The 15,528-nt window shown below is 35.3% G+C and overlaps 1 protein-coding gene across 5 annotated transcripts in view; it reads left to right on the forward strand.

Annotated features, from left to right (window-relative positions):
• Window positions 1-15,475, forward strand: part of MARCHF7 (membrane associated ring-CH-type finger 7) — a 36,606-nt gene extending 21,131 nt beyond the window's left edge. For 2 of the 5 annotated variants that reach the window (XM_040971616.1, XM_040971620.1), the window contains 4 exons: window positions 1,473-1,642; window positions 7,957-8,066; window positions 10,156-10,269; window positions 11,764-12,584. In XM_040971616.1, the coding sequence (XP_040827550.1) occupies window positions 1,473-1,642; window positions 7,957-8,066; window positions 10,156-10,269; window positions 11,764-11,934 (565 nt within the window). In that variant the 3' untranslated portion in view covers window positions 11,935-12,584. Of the gene's footprint in view, window positions 1-1,472; window positions 1,643-7,956; window positions 8,090-10,155; window positions 10,270-11,763; window positions 12,585-14,189 lie in introns of those variants that run through there. The other 3 variants (XM_040971617.1, XM_040971619.1, XM_040971621.1) reach the window with 3 other exon arrangements.
• Window positions 15,476-15,528: the final 53 nt, after the last annotated feature.

Consider the following 15,528-nt stretch of genomic DNA (forward strand, 5'->3'; position numbering starts at 1 on the left):
AAAATTAGGGTTTATAAAATTTAAATTTGCCACATTAAAAGCAATTGAATTTATGGATGAGAAAAGTTAAATACAAAAGATAAAAACATAAAACACTGTGTCTTCAGTCTTTTAAAATATTTGCCCAGCTTTAGGTCTGATTAAGCTTGCAGATAAAAGTCTACTGACAGCGGCATTTTGTATCTTCAAGCTTTGCTAAATTCATTCAGGAATCCATAAAATTCATATTTCATTTCATTAGCAGTTCAGTATTTTCAAATTACTGAGTACCATTTTTAATTTTTTTTAAAAAAAGATTTTATTTATTTTTATTGGAAAGGCAGATATACAGAGAGGAGGAGGATTAGAAAGTGGCCGCAAAGGCTGGAGCTGAGCCAATCTGAAGCCAGAATCCAAGAACTTCTTCCGGGTATCCCACGCGGGTACAGCGTCCCGAAGCTTTGGCCCGTCCTCGACTACTTTCCCAGGCTACAAGCAGGGAACTGGATGGGAAGTTGAGTCGCCGGGATTAGAACCAGCGCCCATATGGGATCCCAGTGTGTTCATGGCGATGACTTTAACTGCTATGCTGTTTTGCTGGACCCAGTATCAAGTATTTTTATTGAAAAGCATATTTGCAAAGAGGAAACAGGGAAAGATCTGTCCATTGGTTCACTCTTCAAATAACCGCAGTGCCCTAAACTGAGCTAATCTGAAGCCAGGAGCTACTTCTGGGTCTACCCCATGGGTACAGGGTCCCAAGGCTTTGAGCCATCCTACACTGCTTTCCTAGGCCACAGGCAGGGAGCTAAATGGAAAGTGGAATAGCCAGGACATAAACCATGCAAAGTGAGGATTTAGCCACTGATTTAGCCATCAGGCTGGGCCCACTGAGTACCATTCTCATGCCAGCCATGGACTAATGCAGTAGGGATTTAACACAGTACTGTACTAGTTACACAGCTCTTTTGCCTGTGTTTAAATTAATCAGTGAAAGTTAACCTCTTAAGTAAAAGACAGAGGTAAATGGAAATTGTTCCACAGTTTAAAAGCCTACCTTACACCAGGATGATCTAAAAGGTTTTTAGGGCTAGAGAGAATGGGCCATTAAAAGTGTCTTAACATTGGGAGATAAGGATACAGAGGTGATGAACATATAGGTGTATTGGGCTTGAAGTAGTTTGATACACTATGGAACTTTAGTTGCATAGGAGTATTTGTAAAGTGGCAGTGAAAAATAGAGAACTGAAGTTAAGACAAATGAAATTATTTGAAGTGATAGAATAGCTTAATTTGCTTACCTTTAAAATTCTTTTTTTTTTCCTCCATGAAATGTCTTATGGTGGTTACTATTTGTTGTTGTTACTTTTTGCTTGTGTTCTACTCATTGTAAAACTAGGAATAACGAGAAATTTGGAGTTCTATGTCATGGTAAATGACCAACCAGGATGAGTTATGATAGTTCTGTTTGAAAAATGTGCTTTGTTTTCCAGCCTCCTGCTAGAGGACTCTGAGGAAGAAGAAGGCGACTTGTGTAGAATTTGTCAGATGGCAGCTGCCTCATCATCTAATTTGCTGATAGAGCCCTGCAAGTGCACAGGAAGTCTACAGTATGTCCACCAAGAGTGTATGAAAAAGTGGTTGCAGGCTAAAATTAACTCTGGTAAGAGTTACCCATTTGTGTATTTTGTTTTAAAAACTTTTCCAAGACTCACATATGTATGCATTTAAGCTAACACATTTGTTACAGTTTATTGATGGCTCATGTGTAAATATACCTCAGTCATTGGAATCTAAACAAAAGCATTAAAGAGCATTAATCTTGTTTTATAATATTCAGCAAACTATTTCTGTGCACAAATGACATAATTACAATTTGTGATCACTGATGACCTTGTATCATACAAGATCCTTTTTGAATCACAAAAATGATAGTATTTACCAGCTTTCTGTCGTTTATAATGCTGTTTGTCACCTTACATTTTAGGATTCGTCTGTCATAGATGTTCAGTTATTCCCTGAGGGCCTAATCTTGGGGAGCCATGCAGAGTTTTTATTGTGGGATACAATACAATGAACAAGCAGAACAAACCATTGGCTCTGGTCATGGTACTAGCAATTAAGTTAATACCTTTTTGAGGTGAGGGCATTAAGACAGATCAGTAAGAAATTAGATATTTATTTTTCTAATATTTTTATTTAAATTTAGTAGTTTATAGTGTTCAGGCAAAATCTTACAGAACTTCATGCATTCTAGGGCAGTCAAAACGGTCTTATAACATAATTCTGACAAGGCATATATTAACAATTGAAGAGTAAAGCAGTCCTGGGCAAGTGAGCAGAGAAATCCCCAGTAACTTAGCAAGTGAGGAATAATTCCTAGTGAGGAATTAGATATTTCTGAGAAGAGCATTATTCTAATAAAGCGGGTATTGTGAAGACTTTTTTTTTTTTTTTAAGTTTTTTTCATTTAGTGGAAAATTAGAGATCTTCTATCTGCTGGTTCATTAGATGGCTGCAGTAAGGAATGCGGGGCCAGGCCAGAGCCAGGAGAAAGAGTCTCGTTCTGGTCTCCCATGTGAGTGACAGCACCATCTGCCCACTGGGCCAATCTCCACTGTTTTTCCCAGGCCATTTATAGGAAACTGGATCAGAAGTGGGGCTGCTGAGACACAAACTGGCACCTGTATGGGAGGCTGGCGTTGCAGGTGGTCACTTAATCCTCTAGTCATAATTCTGTCCCCAAGTACAGTTTAAATTGGGAATGACTTGGGTGTGTATGTGCACGAAAAATTGGATGATGCACAGTGTGCCTAATATATAATTAGTGGGGAATGGAAGGAATGATTGAGTTGAGAGATAACCGAGGCTAGCTCACATGGGAGAATTTTATTTACAACCAGGATTCACAACTTAGACTGTCTTCTAAATGTGGTATGAAGACACTGGGGTGGGGTTAGAGAGCTGAGGGTTGCACCAGAGACTGGATCTGGTGTGGTCTTATTGATGGTTGGGTAAACTGTGGAGAATGGATTTTATGGGGATTGGTGAAAACAGGGAGACCAATCTGAAGTTTCTTACAGTGACAGTTTGAATTTGTGATAGTGATGACAGAAATAGAATTTGCTGTGTTTTTGAAAAATTTGCCAATGTGAATAAAGTGAAGGAACATTTTTGCATAATTCATGTTTTGCTTAGAAAACTAACTGAATCATAGCGCCTTTTACTGAAATAAAGAAGCTGCAAATGGAATAGATTTTGGACATGGCTATATGTGAACTTCTATTTATTAGACAGTTGTGGAAATGTTAGTCTGTAGTTGGACAAGCTTGGTATTTCAGGAGAAATCGTAAGCAACAATTTTGTGAATTATAAACATGAAAGCAAAAATTGAAGCTTTGAGACTGCATAAGGTTGTCTAGAAAAAGATCACATAACAAAGAGATGGAGCAGGAATACAACCCTGCAGCATTCAAATATTTAATGAGAGTAAAGCACATTTGAAGTGCAGCCTTCATCCAGTAAGCTAAGAAGAAAAGTAGGAAAGTGTATTGTGCGAGTTCAAAGAAGAGAGTATTTTAAAATGTTTGAAGAGGGTAATATCAATCCTATTCTGCTGAGACCTCAAATAAGGTCAGAATGAAGAAATGATGGTTGGGCTTGATAGCATGAATATCCTTGGTGGCTTTAGTCTCTCTGGATGGAGTGATGGAATCATAAGTTTGCAAGACCTGATTAAGGAGAAAAAAGGAGGTATGAAAATGGAGGAACAGCAATATATATACATTTCCTTTTCAAACTACTATCAACGAATTGGGAGATGGGGGCATAGAGTTATATGGGTTGATAAGACATGTTTTATTTAGGGGTGTGAAATTTTAAGGCTTTTTTTAAAGGTTTATTTCAGAGGCAGACTTACGGAGACAGGGTTACCTTCCATTGCTGGTTTATTTTCCGAATGCCAGTAACAGCAGGGTCTGGACCAGGTGGAAGTTGAAATTTTGTCTAGGTCTCCTATGTTGGGTAGCAGGGGCCCAGCTTTACCTGGTCATTAGCAAGGAGCTGAATTGGAGAAAGAGAAGCTGGGGCTCAAACTAGTGCTCACATAATGCCAGCCTTGCCTTAACTTGCTGCACCACAGCACTGGTCCCTGAGAGAAAGAAAGATTAATATTGCTTACTTGAGAATCAGAATAGACAGTGAGACAGCTTCCATCTGTGTTTCACTCCCCAAATGCTCACAGGGACCAAGGCCAAAGGCAGGAACACAACACAGGTCCACCCACAGCCACTTCCGTAGGACCTGCACTGACAAGAACTTGGGAGTGAGGACTAGAACTGGGAGTGTTTACCTAGCCATGTTGAGGCTTAGAGGTATTTACTGATGCGTAGACCACAAGTGCCAGAGGATATAGTCAAAATGACAGAGTGAGAAAAGTGGGAAACTAGATCAGATTAGTAAATGTATGTGATTATGTGCAATTGGACGTCTGATACACTGAAGTATGATGGCACTGATTTTGTCCTCACCGCCCGGAAATGTGAGCTCTTACCAAAATGAAGAACAGCTTTACTCAGCCTGATGAACTGGCAGTTGCCTTGTTAGTTTTGGGTGAGGAGGAAAAACAGATCCTAGAGATTAAACATTAAGGGTTTTTTTTCCCTAATAACGTGTTATTTTAACATTAGCTTTTTAGTTAGACAAGCTTAGATTGGAATATATTAATACCAGTATTTGTCTAACTTATAGTCCAATATTTAGCTAACTACAGGATCTTGAACATGCTTTTCAACAGTGGTTCTCAGATTGCTGATAAAAATCACTGTTTTTAAAATGTAGATACTCTTTTTCAAAGGTTTTTAAGTAGGTCTGGAATTGGGCCTCAGTTCCATGAGTAAAATTGAGCAATACCAAATGGAATTGCTGTGAAGATCAAATGCGTTAATGACTGTACCAGTCATGGCAAATACTCAAATGTAATACTGAGTTACTGTATAAGGTTATAATGAGTACTTTTTAAGATAGGTACAGACATCAACAGCTGAAACTTCTCACACTTAAACAAAGACCCTGTGTTGTGGAAGATGTGGTGCTAAAGGTTGACCTAAGTTGTTTATTAAGCAGCTGTGTTACACTGATGGCTAAGCTATTACTGGATATACAGGATGAGTAAAACCAGTCTAGACAAGCTTGGGCAGATGCGTTTGAAGCTTCTTGAATGAGCTGGATTATAATTTAAATAGCTCTGACTAAGGAATGTGAGCATAACCTGGTTACTCCTAGCAGTGGTGACCTTTCTTGAATGACTTGCTAAGTCTCTCATTCCATGAAAGAGAACAATTAAATCCTAAGATACAAAATAATGTGAACTAACATGAGCTCTGAAGTTGATATTTTTACTGTGTCTGAGTACAGTTCTAAAATATCTTAATATATTCTTCCTCAGATCACAATATAAAATATAAAGTATTGCTACAATAATTGACTTGTGAAAATTAGGAAAATGTTCCAGATGAATTTTAGTTTCTTTTAATCTAAAAGTATTTGTATTATTAAAAAGAAAGAAGCTGATTTTATTTACAAATTTGAAATAATGATATATCATACTATATCAACGATATAGGACAGAGATCTTTTGAGAGATGCATGGTCAGTCAGTTGCGTCAGTGTGGGAACATTGTAGAGTATATTTTTAAAGTTTTCATGGTATAGCCGACTGTGCCCTATTATAGGTGGGGGTGTGACTGGTGCTTTTGTGACCACGCTGAGGAAAACAGCAAATTAAATCAAACACACACACAAAAAACAACAGTGCCATCCAAAGAGTATATGTGAAGCTGGATGGTACCATAAACTGAGCACAGTGTTTTAAAGTAAACCTGTTTTTGTTTTTGTTAAGAAAGAAAATATACTGAAGTTAAAAAAGATGTAATGAATACATAAAACAGTAAATTAATTGTTCAGAATTATCAGGTATTATGTACTAAACAATTGAGCATGTGCTACCTATTTAATGCAATAGGTGTTTATACATCAGTGTTGCCACAAACATAAGAGTATGGATTACAACTTGGTACTATATTGGCTAAGTGTCATTAAGCAATATGAATTTTCTTTTAGTTTCATTTTAATTAGTGCATTTGTTACTGTTTTGCCATTCTTGATGCAACACATGACAGTAGTGAAGATTACAGCGTACTTACACTTCATTTTGAAACAATATAGACACTATACTTTCTAAGATTTGAACTCCTTATGCTTTCAGCTGTTTTCTAGGGAATGCAAATAAATTATTACTATTTTCTTGAACATGGAAAAGTTATTTAAAAGGAAGTGTGATAGAGAATGAGACAGAGCTTTGACCTGCTTGATAAAATGTTCCTGATTACCTAGTCCTGGGCTAGTGTGAAGCTGAGAGCTAGGAACTACATCCTTGCCTTGCGTAACAAGAATCCAAGTGCATGGACTGTCATTTGTCTGCTAGACGCTGTAGTAGGAAGCTGGTTTGGAAGCAAGCCTGGCACTCCTTGTGGAATGGCAGATATTACAAGTGGTGACTTGACAACTGTGGGAATACTCCAGCTCTCAAATTTGCCTCAGTTAAATAAACTAAGAAACAGTGGTTGTATTTTGTGAGTTCTTTGAAATGGGCCACTACTCAGAATCTCTAGAACCTTTGATTATTGCCTGGCTAGTAACAGCACTTAGTAATTGAATTTCAATTCTAGCCTGTTTTTCATATAGGCTTAGTGTAATGTTTAGGACAGCTTTTGGTTTGAAGCCATATCTGAAAATAAACACAGGAATGTAAAACGTTATGTGTCGAATGAGACAAAACTACTAACATAAGGTCAGGAGCTTGCAAGTAATCAACTGGTGAATGCATATTAAACAGTAGAAGTTATTTTTTAAAAGTTACTTTTATTTATTTAAAAGTATTTTTAAAAGAGGGGTCAGGTGTCATAGTGCAGGGCCTGAAGTTAACAGGTTGGAATGTTCACATCTCATTTTATAGTGCCTGGAACTGATTTCAGCCTCCAGTTCAGCTTTTCACACTGGGAAGCAGCGTTATTAGATCCCTGCCACCTGTGTGGGAAGGCAGGCATGGCATTCCTGGCGTCAGGTGCATATTAAGCCCCTGGCTATTTGGGGCATTTAGGATGTGTGTTAAGGATGGACGATCTCTGTCTCTTGTTATTCTACATTTCAGATTTTCTAAAAATGAACAAAACACTGTAGGATACAAATTTTTCAAGTTTGCCATTGGGACAATATTATTTAGTTCGGTGCATTCAGAATGCTGTGCACCTTCACTGTTGTGCATTTCTACTTTTTCATTACCCTAAATAGAAACTCTCCTACTGCAGTAACCCCTTGTTCTTTGGCAGCTTTGGATCTGCTTTGTCTTTACATTTACTTTAGATGTTTCATACAGGCATATAATGTTCTATTTTATTCTATTATTTCATGTAAGCATATAATGTTCTTTTGCACCATGAACTGTTTGTCCTTTTGTCTCTGCCTTATTTAGGGTACATTCTTTGTTCTCCTAAAGCCTTAGGTGTGTGCTGTCACATCAGATTAACTACCCTGGATATGTAACTTAATTGTTTTGAGTTACTTTATGACTAAACATTGTTTTATGCCATGGTGCTTAAGGAAGAAGTAGGAAGTACAGCTGACATTCCATCCCTCTGTCTGCTTTCTACTATCAAGGATATTTGAGTATGTGGGAGGAAAATACATATTTAATTAATGGCTAGAGGTTTAAATGCCATAGGGCATGATCTGACTTGCTCATTGAATATTGGTTGCTATTTTGGAAGATAGGACTGGTTTATTGCAATAATGCAGTTTGTTTATTTTTCTTTCTCAGCAGGATTTTCTGTGCTATCTATTTAAAACTAAAACTTAACCGAAAATGTCTTGTGAAGACATTGAAAGGCTGAGCTTGACTTGCAATTCAATTTTTACCAGGTTCTTCCTTGGAGGCCGTAACTACCTGTGAACTCTGCAAAGAGAAGTTGCAGCTTAACCTGGAGGATTTTGATATTCATGAACTACATAGAGCTCATGCAAATGAACAAGTTAGTATATTTTGCCTAATTTGGTAAGTGTCTATCCTATGCTTAACGGACAGCTCTTGAAGAAAAGATTGAAGCATGGTCAGAAACCCTATACATTATTTTTCTTTTCTGAGTCAAAGAAATATAGCAAAGTGAAAGTTTTAATAAGATTGATCAAATTTCTTACATAAACATAGGGAAATTGTCCTAGATTAGGCCTGCCAGAGCTGTAAACTTTTAATCACCATTTTATTCTTAAAAACTTTAATCACTTACAAAGAAAATTCTGTAAACCATTAAGCAGTTTCTCCCCTTTCCCTTCTTCTCTAGGTCTCTGGTACCTACCAGTTTGTGGTGTTTTATAAATCTGGATGTTTCAAGTGAATATTAGATCTTTTGTGAACAGCTTTTAGTTTTAAAATATGTGGATAATGATACCCTTTGAAAATCTGATTAAAACTGTGGGCCTCAGAAAAAATTTAGCTTTAAAAACATTAGGAAATTTTCATATTCCTTGAAATTAGTCACCTAGCTCCAGGCCTTTAGGAGTCACTGATCTACATTGAAATGTCAGGAGTTTTTATTCTGTCCGTTTCAGCCAGGAACTATCTTAATGTTTTCTTCAAGAAGATTCTGTAGAGTAGTAATCATTGACACATTATAGAAAAAGGGAAAGAGCATGGAAATACAGAATAATAAAGAGAAAGGAAGTATATGTTTTTCTCCCAAAAATGACAGTTTTAAGGGCATTGTTTTCTCCTGCCGTCTTCCTTTAGACATTTTTCAGCCAGGAGTGTTATTATTTCTTGAAGCATTTTAATGACTCACAGTCTTAAAATAATTTCAAAATATTAGGAAATACCAGATAGTGGTATTGTAAAAACAGTGACAGCCCTTGATTGAATTTCATGGCTTTTGATTTTTTGTTTTCTGTGTGAATTGTGGATTCAGATGGCCTTAAACACAGTGCTCATCTGAGTGATTAGCCTCATATTGCTAATATCATTGCTGTCCAGTGTAGTATGATGATTAGTTTCTAAAAGCTTTATAAATATGATTTGAAGTTGAAAATGAAATAGATACATTTCAGGTTTCTGGGATACATAGTACTTGCTAAATTTATAATTAAGAATGTATGATTCTTAATGTCAGTGGTAAATTTACCAAGAAAAATAGAACTTACTTTGTAAAAATTACAGGGCCTATTTTATTTTTACCTAACTTTATAGTCATGGTTTTTTGTTGTTGCTGTTAGATTCATTTTGTTTGTTTGGAGTTACAGAAAGAGGCAGATACAGTATTCCGTCTGCTGGTTCTCTCCCTAGATGGCCACAATGGCCACAACAAATCTAGGCTGAATCCAGGAGTCAGGATCTTCTTCCAAGTCTATTCCATGTATGTGTTGTCACACAAGCACTTGGGCCATCCTCTGCTGTTCTTCAGACACATAAGCAGGGAGCTGGGTCAAAAGTGAAACAGCTAGTACTCAACCCGTGCCCATATGAGATACTGGTACTGCCATGTGGCAGATTTACATGCTACGCCACAGCCTGGCCTCATAGTCGTAGTTTTTTTAATCAGACAGCAATCTTCTTTGAGTATTACAGAAGTTACTGTGTTACCTTTTTGGTTCATTCTTGTGGTTATTGTTGTCTTTAGATTAGTTGTATTACACAAGACTGTATTGTCAGTAGATTTTACTCAAAATAGTTCCTTTCATTTAAATGATGATTTTTAAGTAAATATACATAACTACAGCTCTTTGTAAAATGAAATGTTACTGGCTTTGTAGAAAACCAAAGCATAAATTACCAAATGAATTGAATTCTCCACTTTAATATAAATCATGAAATCATTTATATAAATCATATAAATTCATATATAAAGGAAAACAGAATGAAGAGATAATCACACCCACATGGATTCATTATATAGCATTAATAAAAATTTATGAAATTATGAACAACAGCCTTTTATTTTTAGGGCACTGTATCACAAGGAACCAGATATAAGATTTCCTCTAGTTTATCAGTATTCTGTGAATATCCATCTCCCTTCCTAATTTTTTATTTTCTGTTTTTCCTTTTGTCCTGTGGCTTCCTTATTGAAGGCTGAGTATGAGTTTATCAGCTCTGGTCTCTACCTAGTTGTATTGTTGCACCTGTGTGAACAAAGCTTCTCTGACATGATGGGAAATACAAATGAACCAAGCACACGTGTCCGAGTAAGTAATATTGGAGTGGGAGAGGAGGGAGAGTATGATGGAGTCATTGTTTTTCTTAGAAAGCACATATGTTCACTCCTCCTTGGGGAGATCTGACTTTAACATGTTTGTTAAAAATGAAGAGACAGTGGATTTAAACTTCTTCTTTCTGTAACTGCTTATTTTTTCATAAATATGTTAGAGAACGAAGTAATCTAGCTCTTGAAAGTAATTGGAACATATTTCAGTGACAAATAGGAACAGAATTGGAAACACAAAGGAGCGAATATTCTTTTTAATAAGCCAAAACAAGCCAACTCCGTATCATAACTTAGAAACTTGAGCTTGAATGCTCGAAGTCAAAAGACAATGAATGAGAAGTAAGCTTCAGTTTAACTGCCCTCTTGGATATTATCAGTGATTTTCTTCATGTCATATTGCAAACTACTTAAAATACAGACTAACTGGTATCTACTGCCTATGCTATTGGCCATATATAACATTTAGACTAGTTGTTTTTTCAGACATAGATAAATAAGGAAATGGTGCTCTTTGTACTAGAGAAAATTAATGTCTGCTGCCTTGGCCATTTTCTGTAGCAGGAGCTGGGGGTCTGTATCCGTTACTACTCCAGCATTATTATGAACACTTCCTATCTTTAGATGTGTTCATAAATATACCCTTCAAATTGTTTCTACGAATGTTTACTTTGATGAGAAATGTAGTAGAATTCATGGTAGAATTCATTGAAACAACTGCAATACAAGGTATAAAATACTGCTTCTAAGGACACAGTACTTTGGACTGTATTTTATCCTGTGTATACTGCAACAGGGAACTAATTGACAGATGATTACCATGATTACAGATTAAAACATAAGCAGGGGCATTCAGAATTTGAGCAGGTATCTTGACCTTTGCATATTTTACAAATTGGTAGCCCTTAAATTTACTGAATGGCTTAAAATTATTTCTGAAAAGGTATGTTAAGTGTTAAGAATAATAATATAAGAAGGATATAAGGTCTTTTGAATTCATTCTTCACAAGAAAAGTTTTGTTATTACTCTGTGTATTAGTATTAAAATTGAAGTCATTTTAAGATTTAAGTCTAGAATTAAATGCAAACTTGTACAGGCATCAGGTTGAGGTAGGAAAATACTTACTCTTGAATTTTTTCTTCCCTTAGCCACTAAAATTTGATTACCATAGGTGAAGATCCCTTCTCTGCTGTAATTTGTTTTACAAGAAGACAGTTTTATTCTTAAATAAATAAAAATTATTGTATCTGCTCTTAGAGTTAAGAAACTGATTTTATTTGATTAATGCTGATAATTTGAATTTCTTAAATGTAATTCCCTTAAGGTATAATTTTTGAGGTAGGGGGAAAAGGGCCCCTATTTAAAAGCTTAAAATGGTATTTGACTTTAGTATTAATGAAATCTCCTATACTGGTTCTATATTTAGATCCATTTGCAACATTTAAACTACTGTATTTCTTTCTGCATTGTTTCTAGTTTATTAACCTTGCAAGAACGCTTCAGGCACATATGGAAGATCTCGAAAGTAGGTGGAATTTCCCCTCCCCAGACTTGTTGAATTTATTCTTGCAAATTAAACCCACAGAACACAACCAAAGTATACACTCTTTTCTACCAGTTAGAGCTTCATTTATAGGCTTAGTATAGCAGAACGAATGATTGATTGGGAAATATGGGTCGAAGTGACATGAGTATTAAGCATAGTTTTTAAACTTGTTTTAAGGTACAAAAGGATATAATTTTAATTATTATTTCACACTCATTTTAGAACTTTAATCAACAGGAAGATAATAAGCTTAACTACTAATCAAACCACATTTCTTTATCTGTTAGTTTTAGAGTTTGTTTTGTTTGCTTGTTTGTTTTTGGTACTTGTTTTCAGCTTTTGTGAGATTATGAAAGGTTTTATCTGAGCTTATATATGGTTCCGGGAAAGTAAGGAAGAAACAGTCTTGATTGTGGATCTCCAGCAGAAGCTAAGGCCGTTTCCCTGGTGGTGGTAGGGGTTTGGCCCCTTGTCAGATCCTTTTGGCTCTTTAACGGATTTTGCTATACCTTAATCTAAAAGGCAGCAAGCTCAACAACAGCTTGGTATTAAGTTTACATTTCAGACTCCAAAGTGAAGGATTCCTAGATGGAGTTGGATTTACAGGCTTAGGTAAATTCTGCCTTTGCAAAGTGCAGTAGCTCCCAGGGTGCCTCATAGTGGTGGGGCCACAGGTGTTAGAGTCTGTAACATTTTGTTGGAAGCTGAGACTACTTCATTCAACCATTATTTAATTTTTCAACCCAAAGCAGCAGGTTTCCCACTGCACAGCACTCCTTGAGGTGTCCTTTAGTACGTATTCTCAGATTACTTTGTATACTCACCGTTAAAATTTGTCTTTAGAGAAAGCGCAGCATCCTTTGAAGTCAGTTTGAGGTCTTAGTCTTCATAAGAAACTTTTAATTCCTTGGATATTGTAAGATAGATTTTTGCCCTTAAGTTTATACTAATTTTAACTTTTAAAAAGGATTGTTTTTTAAACCAGGCAATGCCTTTTCATTGTTTAATTAGTGTTTTGTGAGGATTGAATCAGTAGGAATTCATTTGGTATTGTTTTTTCCTTTTTGCCTTCTTAGCACAGAGGCCTTACTGGATCTAAGGTCTCATCTTTTTTTTTCTTTTTCTTTTTTTTTTTTAAAGTTATAATTTAAACTTTGTCAGATGTGACAATAGAGATGAGTCAATTTACATTTTCCACTGGGTTTTGCTTTGTTTCTTAAATAAAACTAACAGTCCAAACTAACACTGCATTCCCCAAACATAGCAATGTGTGCTTCAAACATGTGAGAGAGAGAGGAAAAAATAGAAAAAAAATAATGAGAGTGAAAGATCTGGTGTACCACCTAACACAATTACCAAAACATTCATACGTTATGAAGATGGGTTCCAACAAAGTTCCCTAAAAACTATTCTGTTTACTTTTTCCATGATCTATCATAAAATTTAATTATATAATGTATTTCATTCAGTAAACTATATTATATGTTTGGCATTATTTATTAGAAATGGTTTTCATCTATGAATATTGTATACTTTTCCTGTGCTTTGCTAAAGGTTGATCCATTTGCTGGATACTCTTAAATTGTCCAATATTAATTTAAGCAGAGTACATTAAATCTTTCTGTACTTATTGATAGTGAAGATGCTGGTTAAATATTTAGTTTTCTTCACATTCAAAACAGTTTACAGAAGTCTAAATTTTGAACCTTTTTAATGACTTGAACAACCTGAAGTCAGATGTTGGCAGAGTGATAAGTTTGTGACCATGTGGAGAATAATCTCAACAAAAGATTTTTACTAAATCCAGTTATTTTAACTTAGGCTGTGTCTATATAAAGCTTTTCTGACTCACTAAATTAAATTTTTTCTTGGCATTGTATAGACATAGCTTTAATGTAAGTTGCAAGATCACCCATAACATATGATTTTATGTACATTTTTTTTCATTCTCATCGGATGCATCAAACATGCAGCGGTAATAAGCCAGATTCTACTCAGGTGTGTGAGAGCACTTGGCTTACATTCACTTTTCTCTAGTGTACATGTCATGAGCTGTTATGAACACAAATTGATCTCAGAACTTTTTTAGAAGATGCTCTTGAACCACATTTTTAAACATTGTCATTTTTATAAAACTGTATAACATCATAAATGGTGTGTGGGTGGGGGTGTTGTGGATGGGCATCACCCACAATCAGACCACCCTAACCCTGTCATGATAGCTTATCATTTTGATCAAACAATATACTAAATTGGGAATTTGTTTCACAAGTCATTGCTGACTGGCTGCATATTTACACTTCCTGTTCTCATTCTCCTTAAAATCATTCTTGATCATCTTGTTTTCTTTCAACAGCTTCAGAGGATGAGTCTGAAGAAGATGGAGACCATAACAGAACATTTGATATTGCGTAACTTCATATAAGACAAACGGATGGTCTGTGAACAAGTGTTTTATTAAAACTGGCAATTAAGTAAGAATTCATTTTGTGCGGGAATGCCTGTTAGATATATTGACTATATAGAACAAATATTTATATACATATGCATGTGTGTATATATGCATATGTGTATAGATATTCTCCAGTGTTGCTTAATTGAAACTGCTGGACCTTTTAACATGACCAGTTAATCTAATGTTTATAAACTGGTCATCAGAAGTATTTTTGGCAAGTGGGAAAGTATTAACCTTGTTTTAAATCTAAACAGTGCACATCAGCCCTTTTTTGTGTTTTGATTACTGTAGTCATATTTATGAAAAATGGTTCGTGTTAGTCTCTTCCTAGTGAAAAAAAGTGGAAATTTTGCTTTGGAAATTAAATGCCAAATAGTACCTGATTAGTTTTCCTTTTGAAATGCCTTAAGTTGCAGTTACATTTTGATAATCATTTGCTTCCAGTGTTTAAAAAATTTTTTTTTAAGAATGGGGAGAAGGTCATAAAGAACATATTAGGTTTCAGATTTAATTTGAATTCTAAATTTAGCAGAATCTAATTTTTAGAAATATAAAATGTATAAATGATGGTTAAATTTTTGTATTACGTTGCAAAATGGAGATTATATTTGATAGCCCATAGAATGTAGATATTCTTTTGGGGAATATTACAGCTATAATTAGACCTGAATTGCCAGTCGAATGCTGTTTGGTTTTTAAAAAAATTATTGCAATTTCAAGTTAATGGAATGTTTTTAAATCCCACATTCAAAGTTTAAAACACTGGTTTTCAATGTGTTTTTTAGTGTTGTCACTTTATAGATAAATATGATATAAATAACCTGTTTGGATTCTGGTCGTTTTTAACTGTTCCTTGGTAATTCTGAGGATTTATTTGGTGATTATTAATATTTTTCACTATCTCTTCAGAGAACAGATGAGTATTACCTGTTCACCATCAGTAGGCCCACACTGTCATGAGTTGTGTGTATTTCCATAACACTGTATTTCTCTCTGTCAATACCCTTAAGAAATGCTTAAAACATCTTCAGGTGGCTTTAGGATAAAGTCTGATGTATGTCAGCAAACTTCCTTTTCAGAACCTGAAAAATATGTAATTTCTCCAATGTGAACAATTTGCCCACACTTAGTTTTGTTGGTCTTATGTAAAATTTTGGCTTGAAATAAAGTATGTACTGATCAATTAACTTTAGTTTCAAATATTTCCTTTTAATTGGTGTTCACAAAAACCATCACACCT

The sequence above is a fragment of the Ochotona curzoniae genome, unplaced genomic scaffold (assembly GCF_017591425.1).
Source record: "Ochotona curzoniae isolate NIBS_2020 unplaced genomic scaffold, NIBS_Ocur_1.0 contig_2210, whole genome shotgun sequence".
Taxonomy (NCBI): Eukaryota; Metazoa; Chordata; class Mammalia; order Lagomorpha; family Ochotonidae; genus Ochotona; species Ochotona curzoniae.